The following is a 24,399-nucleotide window of genomic DNA, read 5'->3' as shown; positions in this document are numbered from 1 at the left end:
AATTGAATCATTAAAAGTCAACAGTGTCGAGTGAATTTATCTTTTGCTTGTTTTAGCCACCTTCCCCTTTTCTCTAACTCATCTGTCAAATGGCGCGGCTATGATTGATCGACCAGCTAATCGGTATCCGATATTTTCCCAAAACATTCATCAATTTCCTGTAATTATTTTAGCCCTAGTCCACAGAAATTGCATTTAGTTAGTAAGCAAAGTAATGAACTCAGTGCGAAGACCCAAAGACATTTGAACCACAATGCAGAACGTTATACTTACATCGCAATACTATTGGTAAGCCAACATGATGTGACCTTCAAACACACTTATATTAATGAGTCTTAAAGGGGTTAAATTCCGGGTAACTGCCTGGCAACTATTGAATGACAGCCTTTCCTCTGAACTCGTATCTTTATGATGACTGCCTCGATAAGATCCCGATCTTTCGATTAGATGCCAAACATTTTGTTCAGCCGAGTTTGGCAAATTGAGGTCATCCACAAATGCGGACTAAAAACTTATCTTTAACTCGAAGATCATTAGACTCACTATATCGTAAGATCCAAAACTGAGTCTTACGATAAAAGCACTCAACTTCCGGTGAGCTGAAGACCATTACAATTGGGCAGTATAAACATGATCTTGAGCACGTACTCATATTCCCAACTTCCCTTTGTTTGCCCATTGAGATTCGCCTTCTTGGCGTTGTGGGTCAATGTTAGACCAAACATACAAACTTTGGAAATTGAAGGTAGCAAACATTAAAAATTAATTATTACTTACAAACATTTACAGGCTTAAGACCAACCTATCAATTGCCTGCTCAATTAGTATTTTTCCGTTTTCATTCGATCGAAGTGTCTGGCCATTTCACTGCCCCTCTGAACAATTGCCTTTCGTGGCGAGTTCCCATTAATTTTCACTGCTTAAAATTGCCCCAAATTTAGATAAACTGTCTATGCCAAACGCTTTGACCGTGGGCTACATCATAGACTTTCGGGCGTTTTGTATGCGGAACCTTGAGTTCTGGCAATCTCAACCGAAATAGTCGCGAATTGTGGGAATTTTCTTTGCACTCATATCATATCGGTCTATAAAGTGTTCACCCTTGACAAGCCAAAGTATATTTGCACGTCGGGTTGGACATTGTTTTCAACGAGATTTCGAGTGCGTAGAACCAAACTGATAGTATCAACTGATTGCATACAAATGGTAATTCTCGAGAAGCACTTTGCTGAGCACTGATTCTTAGCAATTCGAACAGTAACTTTCAGGGGAAAATACCAACTCAAGTAGCATGGTGTTGAAAACTTATGAAAAAGAAGAGAAATAAGCCAGGTGTTCCACAATTCTCACCCATATATTTCCACAACCCTACTCGATACTTTTCTGGACGTGACGATTCCATAGTAATATGTACTATATACTTATATAGCACATATATCCATCCAAAATATCCAGTGGTAGATTAATATCCATTCGACTGGAGGGATTGGGATGAGGATCGGGATCGTTGAGTTCCCAATGGTACGTGTGCATTCCGTAAATTGGCATTTGTTAAACCCGCGCGATTAGGCGAGATACACTCAACGACTTTTGCAGCAGCGTGTATTGGGTGTATTTTGAATTTACCATTTCGTAATTACACATTTTTATTTACCTTATTGTTTCTCCGTTTATTTCTTTGGACCTCCCGTTTTGTTTTGGCACACTTTGCCGTTTAATTGGTTTTGTTCGCCTGCCCCGATGTGCTCCTTATGATTTGCGAACGTGCCAGGTCACGTAGGGCTAGTCAAGATGTTTCCAGTTTGTCACGCAGCGTTGACAATTTGGCGATACCCGTGCGCAGGTAAGTTGCAACTAACACCTCACTATTCCGCCTAAGTCCACCCACCCACAACCACTCCCCACCCAAAGCACCCATCCATTCAAATGCAAATGAGGCAGAGTACATAGCATGTGCATATGTACATATGTATGTAGAAAGAGCCTGTGACGCACCTGCATGACATAACTATAAAGCCACCTTATGCTATGTGTATCTATGTATCTATGTTGCACGTTGCATGTTGCATGGCCCGACCTAACTCTAACCCACATTTAATAACCCATTCGTAGATCTAAGAAATAACGATATATTTGACTTTCAGCGAATTGTGACCATAACCAATTTATGAACTTTCAAGCCACCAATTGCCGCAGTAAATTATGTTTGCGGTCTGTAAATAAGCCTGGCAAAAACCTAAAACTAAATCTAAATCGAAAACGAATACGGCTAGCCGCAAATATTGATAATTTATAAGCCGAGAGCGGCCAGTGTTCAAATTATAGATTGTTTATAGATTATCTTAATGTTCGCTGTCGTCTTATTAGCGAATTCTGATAATTTATAAGTCGCGTATAAGCGTAAATAAATGACTGATGTTCAAGTGATGTCGACAGATTAAATCCGCAATTTGAAGGGTGTCAGATAAGGCAGTTTTCGAAGTGAGAGTATGTATTTTATTGTGATAATAAATAGATTTGCTAGGATGGGAATACTCCAGGCCTATCCCAAGAAGAGGTCGCAACCCATTGATGAGTCACGTGGAACATGAAGATGCACAATCTCTTTATTTCCAATTTTACAACGGCAATAATCGCCAACAATGCATTATGTGTTTGTGCACATTACGTATACGTAGCGAAAACTGAGTCACTCGCTCAGTTCACTCGCTCGGCTTGTCTGCCATTCTGCCATTCGATGCGTAGTGTAAGCACTCTGGGTAACACCCCCGTGGGTTGTTGACACCCAGTTGGCCCGGTGGAACTGTGCCAGTAAAATGCTACTTACTGCCACTTCTGTTTTTTCGGTGCTCATGCCAGTGATCGCAGCCCAGGGCCACATTCCCGAAGGTAAACAATGCACAAGAGCGATAAGATACATGTACGTATGAGCCAGCGATCGAGCCCTGAATGACTTCCATTCGGCTTTCAATTGCTCAAGAGCCTCTGGCCAAATGTGACTCGTCGCATTGCGGATACTTCTTAAGATACTCGTTGTATGGAAAACACCAGGAGATTAGTCAGGCCAGCTACATATGAATATGTTGTTTCATTTGATCCTCTATTTTGTGTGACCAACTGGTTAATGCGGAAGCGTGTCTGTAGCAGTTGAACTACTGGCTGGCAATTAGTTACAGTGATTAGCACAGGTAGATGTTGGGAATTGCTCGGTGACACCTTTAATTATTCTTTATTATTCTATTATACTCGTAAAATATAGTCGCTGAAATATATAGTGGTTTGTAATAGTACAGATTTGTTGAGATTTAGTAGAATAGAAATATTAGCTTATGAGATATATTTGCCTCGTCTTAAACTGACCTCCTTGGCAGAAAAACAGAAGAGGAATGCGAAAAATAAATTCCCGGCCTCCGAACATAATATTTGTGTCATTTACAATTATTTAATAATTATTCATGTTTGCTTGCCGAACAAAGGCGAAATACCTATCCATTCCATTTGGGCGCGAAAGACAACTGTGCAAATGGATTCCATTGCCATTTCGCCGTCTGAACTCAATAACTCGAACGCCCAAGCAGCTCGGAACGTGGTCGTCATCAAATGTGGCCAACTTAAATCAAACACAGTTGTTCCAACCAGGCTCTTGTTTTTGCAATGGTTTTTCACGCGAAAAGGCCTAGAAAACGGCGAGAACGAAAGGTTTTTTCAGCTGCGCAGCCAGGCACTGGAAGACTTTCCATGGAAAATTCTCATTGGCGCACGGGGGTAAATATGGCTAGGAATTAAAAATGGTGAAGGCAAATATCTGATGGCGACAAATATGCGTTAAATAATTATTTAGTATTTGCTGCCGACGTTGTTTATCTGCGAACAAAGGCACTTTGCATGCGCCTGCTGCCAGCTGAAAACTTCAGTCCGCAATTATTCTACGCGCTCGCGTATTTATTTTTTATCATTGATATTCAATTATGGTTATCGCCAATTGCGCTAATTGGCAACGCAGTGAAAAGACACGCGCAAATAAACTTTTATTAGTTTCAGGGGTAAGGCGAAGAGGGGTTCCTTGATCGGCAGAGAGAGGCTTTCATATACTCAAACCTATGAATAGTCCCCTTCTGTCGATTCGAACATTTTGTTGTCACATTCACTTGGCTGTGATACAACTATCTTGGCAGAGGAAAACCTATTTTCCCGCCCGAAATCGTAACGGAAATTAGTTTTGCCAATCAAACGGGAACGCAATAATAGGGAAAACGGCTCTTATGTGAGTACAGGAAGAGGAAAGTAGTGCAGAAAAGATGTTTTAATAAAGATAGGCACTAGCAACCTTTTAAAAATGAACGACTCAAATTGTAACTTAAGAAATTGTAATGTCGAGTTTCTCGGATATCAGATACCCTTGATTTACCTTATGAGCTAGTGAGCTAGTTGTTGGCATTTCGATTGAAGTAGAAGACAAATACAAAATTTAAAAAAAAGGGATGCTTCCATATATCTGTTACACACTTTGCCAGGAATCTAGTAGAATCCAGTGACTCCACGAGGATATAAAATCTTCAGTTTGAATTGAGTGTAGAAATAAGCATTATAAATTGGAATATTTAGGCTCAGATACATTAAGGTTTGAGTTTCTCGCTTGATCAAAGGAGTTTTGGAGGAGGAAACCCCAAATAAGCTTGGAATTTCAAGTATGGAGCTTTGAAGCACACGCGCCTCCCAAAAAGCCAGCACACTTCGTCTGGACTTCAGACCGTCGATATAAATATGCCGAAGCAAACACAACATGAAGCGTAAAGGAAAATATATTAATGATTCTAAAACTTGCACTGTACGACAATTGAATTTAAATTGAAATGGAAATGCCGCCAGTATCAGATTTGAACAATCAAAGCAATCTTTTATAAATTGGTATGCAATCGTGGATCCACGTTTGCGTTCGCGGATGGATAGCGACGTCTAGGCGATGACGCAGCGAAGAATTCTACAATGCCGAAGAATCGATCTGGAATTAAAGAGTGCGAGTGGCGGAATTATTGAGGGGTATTATTGCGCAGGGGATTCCACTTACCTCTCCATAAGTCGTAGCGAGTGGAGAAACGTCCTTTTGCTGGCGTAAAAGCTCCTGCTTGTACCGTTCCTGCCGCTCCACGGGCGACACCTGGCGGTAGGAATCCGCCGAATAATGGGACACCACAATGCCCACGCCCTCTATAAGGGCCAACAGAGCCCCGCCCACCAAGGCACTACTGAGCATGGAGGTTAGTCCTGCGAAAGATATGTCTTAGCTGTATCTAAACTACCTCCAGCAGTGAGCCAAAAAGTAAATATTCTTTTATCAAATGAGCGATAATAGCCATAAAGTTGAGCAAAAAGGAAAACAAGACAAAAAGGTGCACTCATTGTTAATGCATTTACCTGAAAAAAATCCTAAAAACTCACCAGTTCTAGCAGCAAGAATGCCCCCGGTGGTCGCTCCACTAATTATGGCGTTCCACGGATCCTCCTTCTTCCGGAAGTAAACCAGTGAGCAGTCGATGGCGCTGAAGGTGGCGCCCCACACCGCAAAGTTACCGCCCACCAGGCCGGATCGAGCCCGTACCGCCGCCAATCCACCGCTCAATCGGTATCTCAGGCCGGAGGGAGCGTTTCGAAAGCCCTTGATCGCCTGGAAGGCTCCTCCGCCCAAGGCGCCCATTGCGAAGGCTCCACCACAATCCTCGACAATGCGAAAGGGACAAGGCTCACGACCGTACTCCGCCATGTCAGTTGATTATAGGATTCAGGACAGCTCAGTGGGTAAAATTGATGGGGCGACAGACACACAATTGCCAGCAGAATAGATTTACAAGTCAAGGCCTCCTTTAAATTTATAGTTTCATTACAAAAATTTAAAGCAAATAGAAATAGAAATAGAAAACTTACCATTTTGAAATTATAATCAGTAATTAAATGCACTCGAAAAGTCCTCACAAATTCCTTACAAATTACTTACACTTATACCTTATACTTTTCTGAGTTAACTCTATCGAACAAGTAAGGACAGTCACTTGAAAAATCGTGACTTCTCGCCAATCGTTTAAAGGCTAATCGAACAAAAAACAAAACAGATCAAAACCGTTTAAAAAAACATTTAAAATGCGTCGTTTCGCCGTATTTGGACACTCGCTGATCGTCAAGATAATCTTTACAAAACGATAGCAAATGCACAACAAAAAGGTTGAATAAAAAAGGCAAACGGGCTGCCAATAAATAAATTGTTATTACCCGGTTATGGTCACAATTCGAGCTGGAAATTTGTAAGTGATAAGGATCGCAACAGATTGCGCTCCGATCGCTACAAGCCCAAATATTCCATTCCCCGCCGATTTTACAACCGCTCTCCGACTTTTCCAGGAGCAAATCGCGCAGCGTGGATCACGGCCTTGCGGCTCCATTCGACTTGGACTCGCTCCGCTCCAAAGTGGAGCAGCGCTTCGAGAGCGTCGACAAACTATCAAGTAAGTATTTCCGACAGTCCACTTTATATCACTCAATTAGACAGACTTAAACCGATGAGGTTTCATTTACTCTGTGGGAGTAAATTTAGATAAGGCAGATAAGCAGATGGATGCAGAATTGTATAAAAATGATTTTGTATTTCTCAAAACTAATACTTATTTCGGGAAGGAAACTTGCCGGCTTAAGACCCTATATTCGCTCACTTTTAATTCAAATAGTTTAGTTTAAACTTATATTATACAACAGAATGTAAAATTTGTGTAGAAATCGTAGGTTCTTCAAGTCAACGCTAGGGGTCTCTCAACGAATTGGGTAGGGGATTCTGCCGACAGGTGTCGCTCAAGCTCACACTCTAAGTAAAATCTATGTATAATTACGAGAGTGCACATTTTGAATTAATCTTAAATAAAATCTGCTAGCAAGGAGGGGTTTTTACAAAATAACTCTTCCATACCTCGTCAAAATATAATGCAGTTTTAAATAATTCTACAGAATCCCAATTCCGATCTATCAACACAGTTTGTACTTTGCGCATTACAGTCCATTTTAGTGCCTAAGCCAGAGGCGTTCCTAACATAATCATAAATAGTTTTGATTACAAAAAAAAAACAAGTTTACTTTGCCAGTGCAACATCGATTGTCGACCTTTCCTTTTATCGATCGCATAAGTTTGAACTTGATTCGCAGATATCTGAGTCATTGCAGAGTATTGTGTGGCAAACGGGGGGTACCTACAAACAAATTCTTATCGCACCTCGCGGTATCAAAGTGAATAGTTAGCCTGATAACACCAATGGTCTTTTTGCTGGCCCAGTGAGTGGTCTTTCAATTCCGCACGGCTTGCAGACGCTTGCAGAATGTAAGCGTTTAAAAGTGCGCGCCCAAGCTAACAGTGCGGATAGTTGTTTATATGTATGGATGCAATTGTGACAGTTCGATAAAACTGATGAGCACGCAGTTTGAAGGACAGAGGAAACAGTAATACAGGGCCAGAAATGGTGGAAATGATTGAGATATACTGGCACCTGCCAACCAAACAGTTCTCGGTTATATACCTCTGCCGGCGGCAGGTTCCGCCAACAGGTGTGATCTATTCGCACCTGCGACCCGATGGCGACGCTTTCGAGCTCTTCCAGCAGCGTCCCCCGAAGGAGCCCGATCCTCCGAGTAAAGAACTGCGAGCACGCGCCGCCAGCGATACGATGCCATTATTAATTATGATTTCTTTTCGTTCCGCAGGGCAAAAGTCTTCATTGCCCACCATACCCACCATTTCCTACACCGTGGGCAATCGCGACACCCTGACATCCGTGGCCGCCCGGTTCGACACCACGCCATCGGAGCTGACCCACCTCAACCGGCTGAACAGCTCCTTTATCTACCCGGGCCAGCAGCTGCTGGTGCCGGACAAGAGCGCCAAGGACGACGCCTCCAGCAGCTCCACCCACGACGCGGACGGCGCCAGCCTGTCCGGCAAATCGAGTCCGGTCGAGCGCAAGCTGTCCGGCGACGAGAGCCGCGAAAAAGGTAAGAACGGAAGCCAACCCAGGCGCTGCTCCGTGGAAATGGTGCAATTGGTGCGACGATAGTGAAGCGTTTGCCATCATCGCCGCTTGAGATTTTCATTGCACGCGCTTTTTACATGCATGTGTCAACATTGTTTGAGAAACTGCGTATTGCGTTCTTCAATCGCTTTTTGGATCGCGTTAACTAGAGAAGTCCAAACATTTGCATACTATCATATACCCACATGCGCAATTAACTGCACATATCGCTTATTTGAATATAGTTATTTAAATTAGGTTTTCTTCTTAATAATGTTTTGTTAGAAGCAGCGAAAAGCTGTTATGTTTATTATATATCAAATTGCTAAAATTCTAAAAAGAAATTAGTCTCAGGGCTATATCTAACTTTGAAATAGCCTTATTCAGCTGTTTAATATAGTTAAAGCTATGTGCATACGTTAATTGATGAATTTCAGATGGAAAATTAATGTTTGGCCCCATTTTGTAATATATACGATTTTTAACGCTTCTTTTTCCAAAAACAGCATTGCAGTTTCATGAATACCCTTACTTCAGACGAGAACTTTTCAGTATATTCCCTTAACATGAGGTATATGTAAGCAACCGAGCTGCGGTCACACTGCTGGCCAATGTTGTCTGTTTCATAGAACGTGTTTTTACGCTGTTTTTCACTTTAAAAAGGCAATAAAATCGAGTCGGTCGATTGCCGAAAGCCACGTACTGAGAGCCGGATAATCCACGACGTAGAGTGCGCCGGGACGTACTCGAGATCCACAGTTTCAGCATGCACACGGCTGTCTTCTGGCGCAATGGAGGTTATTGTTTGTTTTTCTACCATTGTTGTTTCTCCGATCTGCGAATAAGTGCTAATTGAAGTTGACAAACTCCTGGCCTTGAAGGTCCAGGTGTTCCGGAAAGTATAACCTTCAGTCAAGCAAGGGTCTCGTTGTCCATTCCCATGACTATGTCCCAGGAAACCGCATCGCTGTTATGGATGATAGAGCAGTTGCACTAATAGATTCAAAAGGCATCATAACTAGTTAGAACTAGAAACTAATTACACTATTAAAGTTAAAACTTACAACCACCCAGTTAGTCCGAACTATTAAAAGCCCCTTTTACCTCCTCGTATGATGGTGTATAATATTTGTTACCATCCCATGACCCTATGCAAAAGCTACACCCTTTGGGCAATCTCTTTACGACATCACCTTACACGCCCAACCAACTAGGAAAAGCGCTATAATGCCGTTCCCATTCACTGGTCGTAACACCTAGAACAACAAAGGGGGTCACAAGGCGTAGATTTAGTTTAAACTATCCCATATATCAATTTTGCTTTCACAATCTTATCGCGGCCACGGGTGTAGTTGATAAAATCACAGCCCAGCAAAATAGCACCCGAAAACCACTTGCGCCCAATATAATATAATAACTAAATGGCGTTTTTGCAGACCACCTAACCAGCAAAGATATTAACCAAATGCCGCTCCTTGCAGACATACTCGAGGGCCTGCGCCCCGGATCCCCAAAACCGGGACACATCGAGCGCGTGGGCGGCAGTAGCCAGCAGCAGCAGGCGGAGGAGGAGGCCAACAAAAGCGACGATCCGGTGATCACCCAGCGCTTCCTCAAGATCAATGTGCGCCACATCACAGACGGACAGGGCGTGGTGGGCGGCGTCTTGCTGGTCACGCCCAACGCCGTTATGTTCGATCCCAACGTCAGCGATCCCCTGGTCATCGAGCACGGCCCGGAGAGCTACGGCGTCATTGCGCCCATGGAGCTGGTGGTCAACGCCGCCATCTTCCACGACATAGCGCACATGCGAGTGGCCGGAGGAGCAGGTCAGGGCCTGAACTCCGCCTCGGGAGACGCGGAGAAGCCGGAGATCTACTATCCCAAACCAGTATTAGTCGAAGAAGACTCCAAGGAGCTACCCGAGCAGCAGTCGCTGCTGGGCGAAGACGGTAATAAGCGCTTGGATGGTAAGTTCTGCGACGGGTCATTCCTGAAATCAAGTTTCTGTGACTCCTATATAAAATCGTCGAAGATGATTAACTGCTTAGCGTGCCTAAGATCGGTCGGAAACAGAAGTATAGAAACAGTGATGATAAAATTCCCTTTTCCACAAGAAATTCGCTTACTAATACTATTTTCTTATCTAACAACAGCAGAAATTGGGTCGCTAGAGATCGCTGACGACCAAGAGTCGCTGTGCTCTAGCACTGGACGCGATGGCGACGCGTTTCCCAAAGCCTTCGACCGCGAACGTGTGGAGGTAAGGCATTATAATCATATTGATCCTGTGTTCCAACTAACTACTCTTCCATTTTCTACAGGACTCCTCTATGGAAGCCAAAGATAGCGCTAAGACTGACGCTCTAGACGATGAAGACAAGAAGGGCGGCCTGGGCCTCTCCAGCACTCGCTCCACCCTCGAGGAGCGGCGCAAGAGTTTGTTGGATCACCACTGGGCCATTCCGAGCAAAGACCGGTTAGTGTTTGCCCAGCTGCCTCACGCTTGTGTTCACACATTCTCCAGACATTTTTGTTTGTTGATTCATTTTAGATGTTTTTTCTCACTTTGCAAAATAATGTAAATTTTTTGTATAATTGTACAGTTGCATTACACGCTTTTTCGATTTTTGAAGAACGTGTAAAAATGTTCGATTTTAAGTACTTAACATAATGTACATACATATATTATAACGTTACTCTTCGTTAGACTTTGCACAAATCTTATTTTGAACAAACATAAACATTATTAGATAATTTTGTTTACCTAATCGAAATTGCAAAGCTTAATCGCGAAATTATAAATTGATTAATTTCATACATCGTATCCAATAATACCTTTTGATTGAAATGCGATTTGAATCTGTTTACTGTTCTCATGATTACCATAGAACTCATTAATTTGATAACTCAGGACTATAAACGCATTTCTAAATCAATGAAATCGATAGCTATATAATCGAGAATATATTATCTCAAGTAGCCTTCATGAAGTGAAGTACTTGGTGTGAACTATTCAATCACTGGAAATCATTTATAGTAGATAAGACTTTGGCTTGCCAAAGACCACTTTTAATTGTTTTAATAACTTGAATTTTGTTTTTTGCGTTTTTATTTTCATATTTTGACCACGCCACGCCAAAAACCCTACCCATAAATGCAATTTGTGTTAATAAACCAACCGCTTTACACCAAAACCCATAACACATCACACCCCCAAAAACCACTTGTACATAAATCTGTGTGTGTGCCGCGCCCCCAAATATTACTCAGCTATTGTTTGTCTAATTCCCGAAGATCCTCGGAAGATGAGGGCGACAACGAGTCTAACGTTACCGTGGACAGTGGCGCACGTGTCCAGGATCCGCACTCGGCCAATAGCTCGGTCAGCGGCGTGCCGCTTGGCCAGCCCCTTGTGACTGCCGCTGCAGCTGCCGCCGCCGTCGCACCCACCTCAGCCGTCGCTCCTCTGCCTCCCTCGGGCATTGACCTGGAGCACTTGGAGCAACTGTCCAAGCAGTCTTGCTACGACTCGGGCATCGATATACGCGAGCCCGTTCCCAACGTACAGCCGATACCAAAGAAAACCGTCTACAGCGACGCGGACATTGTCCTCAGCTCCGACTGGGTACCACCGAAAACCATTGTGCCGACGCACTTCAGCGAGTCCCCGCCGCGCAGCACCATCCTTGGCCAGAGTCTCGACGCCGGCACAGGAGGCGCAGGGGGTGTCCGTAAGAAGACCTCGAGCGTGAGCTTCAGCGTCGACGACGAGGCTGCCCAGCAGGCTCAGGCCCAGGCGGCTGCCCTGGCTGCCACAGACAAGCAGGCGGACAAGAAGAACAAGGTACCCTAATCGATAAAATCAATTTTAAGTGATGTATTGAAATATTTACTAATGCATTATTTACTCTGCAGATGCTTAAACGTCTCTCATACCCCCTGACCTGGGTGGAGGGCTTGACTGGGGAGGGTGGAGCCGTGCCGCCCGGCGGCGTGGGCAGTGGAAGCCTGAACAAGTCGGGAGACACAGACTCGGCGCCCAACACGGGTGACTCCAACCAAAGTGTATTTTCGAAAGTATTCTCAAGGTGAGTCCACCCCGAACTCAGTGAGTTCACATTTAGCGATCTCTGACTATAATTGGTACCAAATTTTGTTTATTTCGTTTCGAAAACTTAAAAAAAAAAAAACCAAAAATGCAAATGCTTACCTTCGTTTTGTGCGGATCGGCTGCTTTGCTAAACATACATACTCCACTTGCTCCCGCTCATGTCGCCACACCCCACAAACACACCCACAACCACAACTACACCCACAACCACAACTACACCACACGGCACAACATAATACGACACATAACACTCGATATCTTGCCTATATATACTTTCCACACTCATGTACGAACCGTATAGCTCGCCCATCACTCTGGTCTCAGAGCTGGGGGGGAATCTCTTTTCGAAAACACCGTCCGAGGACTCTGGTGGCTCACCTGTGCCGCCATTGACTCCGCATTCGACTCATTCCGAGGGTCACATGACCTATGGGTAAGGACGGATCTCCGATCAGCTGTCACCACTTTCTTGATGTGTTCCACTATGTGTTGCCGTTGTTGTTGCTAGTGATGTTGATGTTGTAGTGTTGAATCGCAAATAAGTACCTAAGTCCACCAAGCACATTTACCCATTTTTGGTTGAAATTGATTGATCAGCTTCATTCTTTAGTTCTGAGTGTAAATTCCAATCATTGTTCCTTTAGTCCTACGTTCTTATGATCTATGCTAATACTTTCTTGTTGTACCTCTCCAGACGTTCCTCAATCGGTACCTTTATTCGTCCTCACTCCTCGGAGGGCACTTCGTCCAGCACCAAGCTGAAGGAGGCCAAGCAGGCGCCCAAGCTGGACTACCGCTCCATGGTCTCCATGGACGACAAGCCGGAACTCTTTATCAGTGTGGACAGTAAGATGGATTTCATGACCAACCGATGGGACGCTCACCAATGTTGTATCTTCCACAGAACTCATTCCACGACCGGCTCGAGCCTGCCTTGACCCACCATTATATCTACGCCTGCGCATGGGCAAGCCCATCGGCAAGGCCATTCCGCTGCCAACCTCTGTTATGTCCTACGGCAAGAACAAGTTGCGCGCTGAGTACTGGTTCAGTGTGCCAAAGAATCGGTGAGTTAGTTTCGTATTCATGGAGATCTTGTTGCTTCATTGCCTCTGAAAGCGTATCTAATACCTCCAGATTAAAAAACCAGGGTTTGGACAACATGCTCAATATATTCTCACATAACAAAGAGTGTATTTAATATTGCATTTTTTTCGATTGCAGCGTTGATGAGCTCTATCGCTTCATAAACACCTGGGTGAAACACCTGTACGGTGAGCTGGACGAAGAGCAGATCAAGGCGCGTGGCTTCGAGCTGATCCAAGAGGACACCGAGTGGACCAAGAGCGGCACCACCAAAGCCGGCATGGGAGGCGGCAGCCAGGATGGCGAGGAGATTAGCGACCTGACCCGCGAGTCCTGGGAGGTGAGTCCAAATCCATTCGAAGCCGGCCTGACCCGAGGCTATCCATGCGCGACTATGTCTTTATCTACCTATCCATATCGTTTAACTCTTTGCTCTGAGTTTTCTCCTCGACTTGTTCTACATATATGTATTTTCCAAAGATTCTCTCGAGCTCTTCCACGATATTTTTGACTTACGAACCGAATCGATATTACGATATTACATCTGCTTCTTTAGGTTATGCCTCAGAAATCGATTTAATGATTACTAATTAATGAAATTTATACGCAAAATTTGTTCTATACATACTTATATAATCGTAAATCTTGTTTACATTTTTCCCACGTGTTTTGTACATGCGTTTTCTTCTCCTTCTTTTCTTGTTTTTCTTCTGTCTTGAAATTTGATTTGCATTTAATTTCCAACCGAAATAATATCGAACAAAATCGATTCGAAATCGAAACCTACAAACAATCTCCATCGAAATGAGCCTCCCATTCGCCCTAATACAAATCTATACCACGATATGATATGATATCTAACATCCTGTAACTACGACAGCTTATAAAGGCGCCGTTCGCCAAGACCTACAAGATCATAAAAACGGCATCGCATGCCGCATCGCATGACCTGGAAATGCTGGGCGGCGAGGTTAGGACCAGAAACCCTTTTATAAGAATTCTTCACCTAAACCTAACTGTGTTGTCCGCACCAAACTAAAGAAAAACCAAAAAAAAAAAAAAAAAATACTTTGGAAATTGTGTGAAAACTTTGAATTTTTGCTAACTTATATTTCTATTTTCGGTTATTGTTGATTTCAATAGTTTGTGCTCGCTGGTATTTATGTTTCCGTTTCTGTAGTTTCGAAACCTAAGCACTGTTGCACTTTTCTTATGTTGTGTTTTATCAATTCACAAAAAATGAATATTACATTTTCCACGAAAAATCTCTGGCACTCTGGCACTAGCACTTGTTGACTGCATTCGTCACTCAAGTTTTTGTGTTCTTTCGGCACTTTTACAATCGCCCATCATTGGTATATTATCCTATCCATTGGGATCTTAGCATAGTTGCATTGGCTCATTTCTCTGTCGAGCGAGCATTTAATATCCTCATTTGCTAAAAAGTCAACCAATTATTATTTCTAGATTGGCAAAAGGTTTATAATTCATACTTTCAGTGAGCATCTTAAATTCAAACATTTTCATTGCATCGAAATTTCAATCGAATTCATATTGAATATGAAGGACACAAAATGCGGTGGTGAAGGACCAAACTTAAAGCTTTAACTTCCCTAAAAATGATAAACAACTTGAAATAAAGGATTGTATGTTCGTATATTTGAATACAAAGCTGGCAACGAGGAAGTAACAAGACCTGTTTTATCTTTTTACATAACATTTAAAAACAAATTGCCATGACAAACAGCTCGATTGTATGCGATAACCTTTTGGTTCACTTCCATTGTAAACAAATATTCATTTCTGTAAGAGCCACTCACTTCGGAGAACTAAACCATTCATGGACCTCGCATTTTAGTTCGAGAAACTTTATTTTTTCGACGCTTCTGGGGCTTCACTCAGCCAAATGCCAAATGCAGAGCAACCACAACGATTCACTTTGAGGCTTTATCACTACAGATACATACTCGCATATGGCCCTATTACCCAACCTAGCCTAACAGCCAACGAAACCCATTTACATGCGTAATATATACGACCACAGCCAAGTCCAACCTTGCCTGCGATCGACAAGTATCAGCTGGGAGCCAATCTACAGCCGGCCCCTTGATATTCTGGCCCCTTTTCAGCTAACCACCACATTCTTCTGGTCTCCGTTCGAAGCTCCAAATTGACATGCTAATTAGACTGATTCGACGGGGCTCCATTTCGCAATATTTAACATTTTAAAAGGCACCTGCTTTATGCAGACACATTTTAATTCATCGGCAGTTTACAACAATTAGCGCCTTTTGTGAATTTGTTTGCGCGATATTAACGGGCACGTTTTCACATCCCCGAAAGCGTGCCAAGTGCAGTTTTGGGATCAAGATGGAGTTGAGTAACTCCAGTGTTTTGAGGGCCTGGCACTCCACTTTAGGCACTCCACCACTGCCCGTAACAGGTCCGAACTGAATTTTCCTTTATCGCCGGAATGATTAATTTCCCCGTCTTATCAGCCGCCAGTGTAGCAATGCACCGCACCAGCAAATTGTTTCCTCATTAGCGTCGCATCAAAACATCCATAATCGTAAAAACAGAGAGCCACAGCAGTGAGCTATCAATAGATCTTGGCACTCAAGGGTTATCGCTAGTAAATGGAATACCCACCATTAGTGGCCATGAGTGACCAAACACCAACTAACAATCGCTTCCGATGCGAACTTGGCTTGTAGAAACTTCCGCTGAGCCAAAATGACCTGGAGGCCACAGATGTGCCCGATGAATGGGATCTCTTGATTGTCAAACCCGCTGAGTGATTTGTGGTATTTGATTTGGGTGAATCAAAAGTGACCGTTTGGAGATAATGCAGACCAATTGCGCAATACGTGAGCTTATCTTGAAGCGCGTTCGATGGATGAGCTCAGTCGGAATTGAGCCCCCATTGTGGATTATCTTTGAAGAAACATACATATATTTCGTTCCATTTTCCTGGTCTACTTAGCACTACGCTACCTCAAAACTATAGGCAAATTAAATCCTTAAGTTACGAATTTAATGAACATGATTAATTTGCGGTCTGCATAAATTATGAATTTATGAATGGAGCCAAATGCTTATGCTGAACCTTTACTCAAATGAGCGACGAGTTCATTATTTTATAATCCAACCAACCGGTCGGTTTAGTTTAGATTGCAGACCACTACTTGCGCGGAGATGAGCGCGTGCCTCGCATAAATCGGTTATTGGATGGATCGCTAGATGTTTCAATTATAAATCGATTCAATTAAAGCCAGTTCGAACACATGTCGCATCAGGCGGAGCAACGGCTAACTACTAACTTACATTTAACTATATTCTAATTGAATCCCAATTAAATACGTATTTAAAGCGCTCCACAGCGATTGTCATTTAGCCGGTTTAAGTTTTCTGTTTTATTTTGTTTGCTTGCCGAGTTGATTGGTGGGTCTCATCATCATCTATTTTTTCGATGCTAAATCCGGTTCAGGTGAATAAAAATAGCAGAATAAAACGATGCGCCTTGCCTCACTTAAACGCTCAATTAGCGGACAAGATCGTACTGCCCGCACTTTGTGGGCGCCGAATCCTAAGCGGTGATGCTCCCGAGCCACGCCCCCCAATTCCCAGGGGCCGGTGACGCCAGCCAAATCAACATCGCCTCCAATTGCTGGACGCCCCATGCCAATATACTATAAATAAATATTTGTAGGGCCGGTAGGCCTGGTAGTGTACTTGTACCATCAATTGGCTTCAATGAATTTTTACGAACGAGCTGGGAGGACAATTGGAATTGGATTGCTCAGAGGCCTGCTCGCATCTCGCCTCTCCACCACCCACCACCCACCACCCACCTCCATCGCAATCATCTTCTCAATTTGCATATCTCTCGCCCAGCCTTTTCCCTCTATCTCCCGGGTTATCAATAGATGGTTCATCGTATGTAAGTGCACTCTTATATTAAATTGCGCACTTTATTGCAGCAGCCCCGTAAACCACTTGCTTAATTCTGCAATTAATGCACTTTCGCGGGTGGGCGGTTAAGTGGGAGTGGTAACGATCTTTTAGTATTCCTGCGGGATACTTTGATATCTCATTCACATAAGTTGTGGATCTTGGGTGCGGTTTCGAATGATTGAGAAGTGCCGAGGTGTCGCACTGATCTCGTTTGAAAGTTAACTCTAGCCTTCTGGCATTCAGACGAATAATTGAGATAGTAATCGCAATGTCTCATTCAAATGAATGATTTGATTAAGGTATCTGCGGCAATGATTCAATTCGAACACAGATACTAAACCGAATTAATTGGCAATAATCATAAATATCAATAATCATAATATAGAAAGAAATATAAATAGTATATGCAATAATAGTACTAAGTACTGTTTACAATCTCGCACTTAATAAACGCCATTAAGTTATGGGACGATTCGTATGAGCAGAAATTAATGGGCGTAACTGGAATAAGTCGATGATAACTCGTTTGCTTACAAAGTAGTACTGGCTTAAATCAGAGGTTTTATTAGATTGCAACGACCTCAATCTCATCTATAAATAATCACCAAATAATAAGTAAAATGCCAAAAGGATCTTTAACCTGTTCTTGATCTTGATTATTTTCGCCAGTGAGCGATCCACATTCACGTTGTATCTGCGATTCAATCTAGAATTTTCCCTTTGGTGTGGGATGTGTCGTAAGTCTGTGGCAGGTGCATTCGGTGCATACATATGTAGATGTAGCAGCGGATTCGATTGCCTTCCAAGGAATGCACACAAAAGGTGTACGCACACACTTAGTAAGCCGCTAAAATGCTTCGTTTAAAAGGGGGCATAGCAAACAAATCGCTGGCCGGGCAGTGAATACACTCGTACAGGCGCTGTGCAATCGATTGATTAGCATGACAGTTAATATGTTTGCATAGCTGTAAAGCAAAAGCGCAGCAAACACCTGAAAAGCAATTACCGCGCTGGGGGAAAGCGGGGGTGGGGGATGGAGCACTCTAAAAAAGAGCGACTGCATAACGAAAGGGATAGCATTTGGAAAAGATACTTCGTATCTATAGTTTTGAATCTAATCACAATCTAATCATAATGCATCTTATTCGTCAATAAAGCGTCAGTTAAGAACACAAAGGATAAAAGAAGCCTGCAGTAATGCAGATATTATCAATGCTAATATTATTATTAATGTTTGCTAAAGTTCTTTAGCCTCAAAATATATGGTGACTAGACTAGACTAGACTAAACGAAGAGCATATCAGGAGCAGAGAATTAAAAGGCGATCCTGTCCCGTTTGTTTGCGGCGACAAAGTTGGTCCGCAAAAGAGTCGAAAGTCGCCGGAAAGCGCATGTTTAGCCCCTGTGCCTCTGGAACCCCTCCAAGTGATCAGCATTTCAAATGTAAGATCACCCGTGCCACCCACAGTCGCGTCCCTCGAATCGTCACAGTGGACGGACGGATCGCAGCCACAGCTTCATACACTCGTATCAGCTGAAAGGCAGCGGCAGCTGAGCCACGTTTGGCTGCTGTTGATATTGTTATTGTTTCTACTGGCGATGTTGTTTCATTTGTTGCTGCCGCTGCTGCTGCGGCGCCTGCTGCGACTGCGACTGTGTCGACTGAGCCAGCTATGGCTGGCTTTTTAGTTTTCGCAACACCTTCAAGCCGCACAGTCGCCGTCGCGTTCCATTCTGAATATTCGAAATTCGAAATACCGACTTAAAGACCGCAGCGCGTGTGATCCAGAAGATAGAATAGATCTAGAAGTCTGCCGAAAATGTGACTTTCGTTCGACCGAAAAATAGAGCAATATTTGATCAACTGCACTTGGGCAAATAGCTTTCGGGTTTTTCCGCGCAGAGCAGCGTGTCCAAAATTAGATACGGCGAAAAACAGCAGAAGAAAGAGTGCGAGGAAAGCGCTCGCTCTTCTCTCGATCTTCGGCTCTCCACGATTCTGCGATCTTCGATTCTTCTGGGGCCGCCGGCTGAAAACGCTGCCAAAATGAGCGCCAAAACAATGAAAATCTCAAAAATAGCCAAATACATCAAGAAAAGGGTAAATATTTATGAGTCGACGAAGGCCAAAATAAAATATTAGTCTTCTGCGGGACGTGAGACACTTCTGCCCGGGGTGAAAGTCTGCAGAAAACAAAAATAGCGAAACCGAAAGCGAAATCGCATCGAAAACAAAGAAAATTGTATTTCAAAATGCAGTCCGTTTTGTAATCCGCGCGCGTCTCAGCCGAAAGCCAAAAGTATTCAATGCCTCGGCCATAAACGGTGGCCATATCGATCGAAAAGGTTCCCAATTGCCGCCCAAAAGGTCGGATTCGGATTCCACCGAAAATGTCCAGCCCCGACGATAATGATCATGTAAATGCCGCCGCCACGAAGGTGGAATGCGAATCGAAGCTACTGTAGCCACTGTGTATATGGCATACCAGATGATCTGGGCAATCCTTGTGTGTGCTCGTAATTTGTCTGAGAATTAAATGTGAATAGTTAGTAAAATTGGTCAAATTGCCCGGCCAATTGGTGTTCCGCCAAGCAGTCGCTTATATAAACTTATTCTGTGCCCAAGACAGTGACTAGAATCGAATCTCACTCTTCCACTTGGAATTCAGTGATCGCAACGTCTGAACCATCCGTGTTTACACCACGGTTTACTTGCCGACCTCGACCACCTCTTACTATATTTATGTGGAGCCTCAGAAACAGATGGAGTTCTCCGACTTCACTTGAACACATACAACACGGTTATCAGAGGCTCTTGTATCTTTTATCGATTCGAATGTTTCGATTGCCTAAACGAATTTCATATTTTGGAGAAATTTGAATGGAAGATTGTGCGGCTAGAAGCGACGACCAAGTACCGTGGAACTATTGTTAGCCAGGGCTAACCCCTTTTCTCATCTGCATAAGCACATATCTTATGGCACTTTATGATCGGCTAGAAATTCCCAAATTCTTGAGCTCGATACCCGTTCAGCCGGTCTAGAAAACTTTAAAATATTTTCGGTTTCATTTCAATTTGCATTACAAGGTAGCTTTTATTTTATCGTCATTATATCGCGGCACATTTGACATTTCTTTCACCTTTCGACATTGTTTTGGGGCTCGGGAGTCACCTCTCTTTAATTACCCACCTTTGTCTGTAATTAGGTTTAATTCCAAAAGCATTGCCCAGGTCGGCCACACGATTTCAATAGGACTTTTCATCGAAAAAAGAAAAACGAGCGGAGTGTATAAACACTTTTGTGTTTGCCCGAGTCGAAATTCAATGCGACAACGGGTTCTGTTTGGGGGAAAGAAATCAGCCAGTTGTGAAGAGCCACATAACCATTTAAGCTTGGTTACTATCCGACTTGGATTTCAAATGGTTGACTGGAATTATCCGGGGTCTGTACGTATTTCATTATTCTGAGGAGTGGATAACTAGATACAAGAAAAGGAGGTGCTCAATATTAGATTACGAGAGAGTCTTGATCGAATGATATATTTAGTTAGTTATTTTATTACCTTTCAATTTGCCCCAAATCGTAATGCTTTTTTTTGCTAATAAGCATTATATAAATTATGAAGTGGAACTGCAACGCTGAGTGAATGCTGCCACAGACTTTCAAGTTCCTGTTTACGGCCCCCTGAGCCGGGATATTGGATTACCAGCATCTAGCTGCAATTGTTGCCTCATTATGAACATGTTTTCGGTAACACAATACCCTCTACCTGGCGATTGTCGAGAGGGCGTTGCACGAATGCTCTCGTATCAACAAACATTCGACAAGTGGATACACATCGAGCCCACGTAAAGAAACAAATCAAATCGCACACATCCACGGCTGCGATGTAAAGATACCCGCAGACACGTGATTGTTTCATCATTTAGGTCGCCAAAAAATAATTGCGTGCTGTCGATTTCATTGTAGTATACAAATTGAGGAGCAAAAAAGGGGTCAGACAGCTTGGTAACTATGTTTTGGTTAGTCAGAAACGTACAAGTCAACAATTTCTTCATTGTAATTAGAGGTAATTAGAGCTAAAGCAAATCATTTAAGATGATCTAAGTTTTGAATGAAAGTTATCCACAGATAAGGCGACCTGAAATCATATGTTAAGTCGTGTTTTGAACCAGACTCAAATATTAACCGGTTAGGACTAATTGCGAGTAGCTAAGACCCCAGGTTCGTACCTACAAATAAGCCATAAATCAGACAGCTGTGGGTGATGCAAACGTAATCTTCGGTACGATCATGTGATCAAATCCATCTGTGGACTCTGAAACAAGGGCAATTTAAAGAGTTATCCGTTTTTAACCGGTTCGCCGTCGATCGGTCTCTTTAAAATATCGCATGCATTCCAGAGTAGAGCAATGTTGGGAAAGGCGATTCCGGTTCCAGTTTATTTTTAAGTACCCTCTACTCCAACGGTTTGAGGGGCTTGTTTACGCGATTTGAAAAACATACTTTAACCGGTTTGCTGCGTAACTAATTAGAATACGAACTGAACTGCATGGCTCATGTTGTTTTCGACTTTGTATTTCGTTGGCCTGCTGCCGTTGTCGCCGCATTAAACACGCCCACAAATCCGTTTAGTTATGGTCATCGTCTCGGCCACTTGTCCTCTTCTTCCTCCGGCTTGTGTAAGGCGTTAACTACAGTCAAATTTCCAGAAATAAAACCAATCACTTCAAAATGCGCATTGTATTGCTGCAAGTTTGAACCAACATGTTTAATATTTCTTTATTGAGTTCATCAGTATCTTATTAAAAATACAACTTATCCAGTTCAAAATTTAAATGCTCTTCCTCCGAGCTGCAGAGTTTTTTTTATTTACTCAAAACCTGTTGGTAAAATTACGCATTTAACCAAAAAAAATGTAAACACCTTGCTCAAACCGCAGATGCAGCAGTCAATATATGTATAAAACCTCGAAGAAAAACAAACCAAAACAAAATGAGTTTGGCACGTGAGTGCCAAAAGGAAACAAGAGACAGCTCATGCTTTTATTTCTAGCTCAGCAATTCGCAGCCTCCAATAATAAATTATTGCATAAAAATAAATATTACGTATACGCAACTTCGAGTTGGAATGCTCCTAGCAACATGTTGCAGAAACATGGTGTCTCAACACCTGACCTGTTGTTTGAAACACGCTTAACAGCGCTGTTAACATAATGTTCCGACAGTGGCTAACATATTATATCGACCTGTACCACCAACACTGTAAAAAGTGGACTAAAAAGATTTACAAAACTATGTGGTTTCACAGTTATTTTCAATTTACATACTATTGAATAAATTCATGATCCAGGAACTTTCCTGTTTCAGCACTTTTCATAAATATTTGTGTAAACCCAAGTAATAAGCACAACCACATAACTCGTACAACCTTTTTGCCATTTCGGACCGGCTCCACCACACCAAATGGGAGCGTTTGAATAGGGCTGATAAGTTCGCCTCTGCTTTTATAGGCCATAAAGTTTGTGTCTGGGGGCTGGCCGAAGTGTGACGTGACTCACTGTAGGTGGCGTGTTAGCAGGGGCCCGTTTTTTTCCGAGGCTCCAAAAGAGAGTCCAATAAGTTTCAGTCGGTCGAGCAACTTGTTTGAAAACACACAGAGCACAGAGCCAAGAGGAGCTTTTAAAGTGAAAGAAAAGAAGTAAAATATAGAAAAAACATCTGCGGAGAACACGTTGAAAAGTAAACAAATTTGAATGTTCTAACTAGGAACAAAGTGTTTACGTGTAACGAAGAAAGGCCAAAAACAGTGCTGCAACGGCGGAGAGCGGAAGGCGTAGAGCGTGATAAAAGCGGTGGCGACAACAGAAACGCAAATAATCGGAGAAAAAAGCTGAAGCAAATCTCGTGGGTCACAAGACCATTCAGAAAAGCGAAAGAGAGAGAGAGCGCGAGAGACAGAGAGGCGATATGTGGAGCGCCAGAGCTTTCGAACAGTGCTAGCCCAAAAAGTGGGACACCCCCACGCACGAAAGCTTTTGCAGCTGCTACCGCTGCCCGCTTCCACTGAACACCGCCACTGTTGGCCATCAGCAACATGTGGTTCGCCATTTCTCTGTTCGCCATCTTGGCCGTTTGCGGGCTGGCCGGGCGCAGGTGGGGTCGCTACCTCTACCTGCACTACGGCCGCCACCTGCTGCCGCGCTCCCTCCTCTCGGCCAAGAACCGCGCGCCCACGCCCCCTCTCTCGCCCACCAAGGACGACCAGAGCCTGGAGGCTCTCCTCGACGAGAGCGGCGAAATGCACGAAACGGTGAGTGCCGGTCAGGATCGCATCTGGCAAAGGGATCCAAAAGGATATGTGTGTATCTACCAATTTAAGAAGCGGGCTTCCATTTAAAACTTATTTTCGTAGGAAGAGTAAATAAATACATATCTAAAGGATACTTTTTATTCTCTTTGGCACTCAATTTTCCATAGTCGAAATCCCCGTTTCGTCGACTAAACTTCGTTGCTTAGTGCTGTTAGTAATTAGTGTCAAGAATATAAGGGTTACGTCTATTATAGAGCCATTATCGCACACGTTTCTCCTATTACAAACCGCTTTTAATTGCTCGAACTGATTTGCAACTATTATGGCATCATCATTAGACACAAATGTGGCTAAGACCCCGATCATCTCGGGCGAATGCCATTCGTCTCCCTGTCGGGTGTCTTGAACTTTGGTGTTTGCCTCGGGTCAACGATCTCTCCGGAGGAGCCTCATCCCCAGGCGGTACAAGTAAGCAAGCTTGGAACCTCCCCAAGTCGCTAGTTGCTATTTAACTTTGACAAACACTTCTCTTGTTTTGTTGGACAATGTGACCTCACAACACATGCTAACTAACCCAAGTTGTTCTGTGCGCGACCAACCAAATATTTGCTTAGACATATAAATTACAAGGCACAGAGCAAAAGTGCAGATGCAAAAACTAAACAAACCTACAAAATGATAAATTGCGCACCAAATGCATTTTCATGCTGTTGTAATGCATTTGGGCCAAAACAAATGAAGTAAGGGCGGAAAAGACAGAAAGGCGAGTGAGTTTAAATAGCATGGTTGAAGTAACATGAACCGATAAGGAATGCGGAAAAACAGGAAAAATAAAAACGATATCAGCTCTGGTTACAATTAGGTTATCAGACTTCAATACTGCTCATGC

At 43.2% G+C, this 24,399-nt stretch overlaps 2 protein-coding genes across 16 annotated transcripts in view; one reads left to right on the top strand and one right to left on the bottom strand.

Annotated features, from left to right (window-relative positions):
* LOC117143938 (TLD domain-containing protein 2) overlaps positions 1-24,399 on the top strand; it is a 61,980-nt gene that overhangs the window by 28,837 nt on the left and 8,744 nt on the right. For 2 of the 14 annotated variants that reach the window (XM_033308856.1, XM_033308855.1), the window contains exons 5-15: positions 1,772-1,843; positions 6,394-6,497; positions 7,738-8,025; positions 9,524-10,012; positions 10,199-10,305; positions 10,367-10,521; positions 11,316-11,889; positions 11,961-12,133; positions 12,851-13,002; positions 13,061-13,223; positions 13,381-13,582. In XM_033308856.1, the coding sequence (XP_033164747.1) occupies positions 1,772-1,843; positions 6,394-6,497; positions 7,738-8,025; positions 9,524-10,012; positions 10,199-10,305; positions 10,367-10,521; positions 11,316-11,889; positions 11,961-12,133; positions 12,851-13,002; positions 13,061-13,223; positions 13,381-13,582 (2,479 nt within the window). Of the gene's footprint in view, positions 1-205; positions 289-1,771; positions 1,844-6,393; positions 6,498-7,737; positions 8,026-8,648; positions 8,840-9,523; positions 10,013-10,198; positions 10,306-10,366; positions 10,522-11,315; positions 11,890-11,960; positions 12,134-12,457; positions 12,590-12,850; positions 13,003-13,060; positions 13,224-13,380; positions 13,583-14,122; positions 14,213-18,958; positions 19,298-22,823; positions 23,511-24,399 lie in introns of those variants that run through there. The other 12 variants (XM_033308860.1, XM_033308859.1, XM_033308870.1 and 9 more) reach the window with 11 other exon arrangements.
* Positions 4,795-5,832, bottom strand: LOC117143942 (probable mitochondrial import inner membrane translocase subunit Tim17 1). Of its 2 annotated transcripts, XM_033308873.1 has the most exons (3): positions 5,440-5,827; positions 5,069-5,265; positions 4,795-5,002 (listed from the first exon to the last, which is right to left on the bottom strand). In XM_033308873.1, exons 1-3 carry the CDS (start codon positions 5,759-5,761, stop codon positions 4,982-4,984), a joined length of 540 nt encoding a protein of 179 aa, XP_033164764.1. In that variant the 5' UTR covers positions 5,762-5,827; the 3' UTR covers positions 4,795-4,981. The 2 variants fall into 2 exon arrangements, with proteins under 2 accessions (XP_033164764.1, XP_033164765.1); XM_033308874.1 differs by lacking the exon at positions 4,795-5,002 and having other exon boundaries at positions 5,173-5,329; positions 5,440-5,832.

This window comes from Drosophila mauritiana, chromosome 3R (genome assembly GCF_004382145.1).
Source record: "Drosophila mauritiana strain mau12 chromosome 3R, ASM438214v1, whole genome shotgun sequence".
Taxonomy (NCBI): Eukaryota; Metazoa; Arthropoda; class Insecta; order Diptera; family Drosophilidae; genus Drosophila; species Drosophila mauritiana.
This window is presented reverse-complemented; position numbering and strand designations above follow the sequence as displayed.